The sequence below is a fragment of the Nannobrachium achirus genome (genome assembly GCF_963921795.1).
Source record: "Nannobrachium achirus genome assembly, chromosome: 14".
Taxonomy (NCBI): Eukaryota; Metazoa; Chordata; class Actinopteri; order Myctophiformes; family Myctophidae; genus Nannobrachium; species Nannobrachium achirus.
Window position 1 is genome coordinate 20,220,029 of NC_137821.1, and position 2,672 is coordinate 20,222,700.

Below are 2,672 nucleotides of genomic sequence, written 5' to 3' on the forward strand. Positions count from 1 at the left end.
AGATATGTAAATATACTTGAAATGAAATGCGTAAACAAGAGAGATTGAGAGAGGTCTTTGATGCCAAATCCAGTGAACACACATTCAATTAACCAACACACTCATCTCTCTCTCTCCTCTCATCTCCTCTCCTCTTATCCTCCCAATTCAATTCAAAGGTGCTTCATTGGCATGAGAAAACCTACGTGTACAATTAAAAGGTAATAAAGAAATGTTTAAACATGCAATTCGATTTAGAAGGGAAAAACATACAAAACAAAGAATTGCGTATTTGCTCAGGAATAGTTATATAGGCTGCTGTATGCGTTAAAGGTTAGTTTGGGATAAACCTTTGAAACGTATAGCAGCAATATTTAAATATTTTTAATTTACTTTCTGCTATCTTGCTATCTCGGCTTCTCTCTTCCTCCCTCTCTATCTCTCTCTCCATACACATGCTGCTTTCCGTCTCTTGTATGGGTTCTAATTTTCATATCAGTGCAGTCTCTGTATAATCAGACAGTTAATTAACAGAAACCACTAAACCAGACACGAACACTCTCCTCTTTGTGTGTGTGTGTGTGTGTGTGTGTGTGTGTGTGTGTGTGTGTGTGTGTGTGAGAGAGAGAGATAGAGAGAAGTGGACAAGAGAAGTGTTTTGTGTCCACAGCTGTAGGATAAAGACAAGAGGCACAGAGGGAAACCTCTCATCTGTCTCTCTCTATCTATCTCTCTCCATCCACCCTCAGCTCTAAGTGAACAGGATGGATAATTCTAGATCTAGAAGGTCAAATGAAACAGACAGACATTCTGCTAATAAATATTTTATTTATAGAACATGGTGGTGTCGGTTTACTTCCACAACAGTGTTTTATGTACTGTATAAACCATAACAGCGTAGCAGCAGCCACATAGAACATGTATGTAACGGTATAGGTAAACTTTTACTTTCAGCATGAGGCTGTTAGGTTATTATCAGTGGTGGAACGTAACAAATGTACTTAAAGGGCCACTTCACCTCTGGGACAACCCTATCTTATTGTATTGTTGTTGGGACACGACCAACACAATCCTGAGTTATTTTTTGTGTTCAGTCTGTTTTTTTAGATATTTTAGAATTCAGCATGTACTGGTGATGCGTTTTGCATCATCCAGTGATGCGTTTTGCATCATATGATGCAAAATGCATCACTAGCACATGCTGAATACTAAAATATCTCAAAAAACAGACTGAACACAAAAAATAACTCAGGATTGTGTTGATCGTGTCCCAAAGAACAATAAAATAAGATAGGGTTGTCCCAGGGGTGAAGTGGCCCTTTAAGTGTTGTACTTAATTGAGAACCAGAGGTCTATGTGACAATACAGATGGACAAAATGAAAGTAACTACCAATAATAAGTCACAGGACTAAACTTCGGGAAAACATATAGAATACATTCATCACTGATGATTTATATGTCAAATGGTGTAAGTCTAAGTCATTAAGTGATATCTTTACATTACTCTCTTTAGCTCTTGTAGATGCAATGTGAGAGTACGGTCTAGCCAACACCAACTCAGTGTCTTGAGTGCATCTAAGTACTGTAGGTGGTGTGCTTCGAATACAGGGCACTTCGCCAAAAATCCAACTCGCCAAATCAACTTGCTAGGACACCTCGCCAATGAGCAGGCCTGTCAACATTGGACTGTCAGTCCAGGAGAATCCAGGAGATTTATTTTTAGGGGGTGCGTGGAACTCCCCAACCGGGGTCTGGTGGTCCTTCCCCAAAAACTTCTTAACGGATATATTTCCCTGTGTTCTGTTGAATTTTGTGCATGTTTGATACTTTTATCAGGCTTGCTTTACTAACATGGGTACAATTTCAGCCATAAAATGCCAAATATAGGTGTACAGATTTGATGACAGAAGCAAAGTAAGACATCCTTAATAATGACTTCTCATCTGGGGGTCCTCCCCCAGAAAATATTTAACATAGTAGATAGTAATTGCCAATCATCCTGGTAAATCCAGGAGCATTGACAAGCCTGCCCAATGAGCGTGGACAATTTGGCGAGTTGGATTTTTGGCGACGTGACCGGTTACCGTGTGCTTCTTGCCTTTCCTGGCTTTGCCCTGGGTTTGCTCCCCTAGTGTCAGTTTGCTTGCCTCTAGTTCTGTGTGCCTGATGTAGTGCCTGATGTCATGCTTCTCTCTCTGACTTTGTCTGTGACCCATGTTAGGTCCATGTGAGTGTGACACCTAGTGCCATTCGTAGCATTCTAGTGTAGTCTCCATCAAAGGGCCCTTTCCTGTTGTGCTTTGAGAGTCCATGCAAAGTAAACAGACGGTTCATGTAAACAGAAAATACATTTTCAGGTTGGGATACCAATTTCATGCAATGAGGAAAGAGAACTTAGGATAAACATGTGAGTACAGTCTCCTGTTTGGATGAGTTTGGCAACCCACCTGAAAATGTATTAGCTGTTTATTAAAGAACTGGAGAGACAGAGAGACCCCTGTTACTGAACAAACACTCTATGCAATGTTTAAAATCACAATACAGTGCTTTAAACCTTTAACAAAAAAGAAGGAAAAAAAAAGAAAACAGGTAGTGTAAGTCTTACACTATAGCGCTAAACATTTCCAGGACAAAATGACAACATTGACGAGTTTAATCTACATTCATGAAACCAGGCATGGACGCATAAAGC

At 39.9% G+C, this 2,672-nt stretch overlaps 1 protein-coding gene across 1 annotated transcript in view; it reads right to left on the bottom strand.

The window, feature by feature from the left end:
• Positions 1–2,478: 2,478 nt before the first annotated feature.
• Positions 2,479–2,672, bottom strand: part of LOC308297881 (atrial natriuretic peptide receptor 2) — a gene marked incomplete at its 5' end in the record, with an annotated part of 15,722 nt that continues 15,528 nt past the window's right edge. Inside the window, one exon of the mRNA XM_080741446.1 lies at positions 2,479–2,672. This exon is cut by the window's right edge and continues 146 nt beyond it. Within this exon, the coding sequence (XP_080597572.1) occupies positions 2,633–2,672 (40 nt within the window). The 3' untranslated portion in view covers positions 2,479–2,632.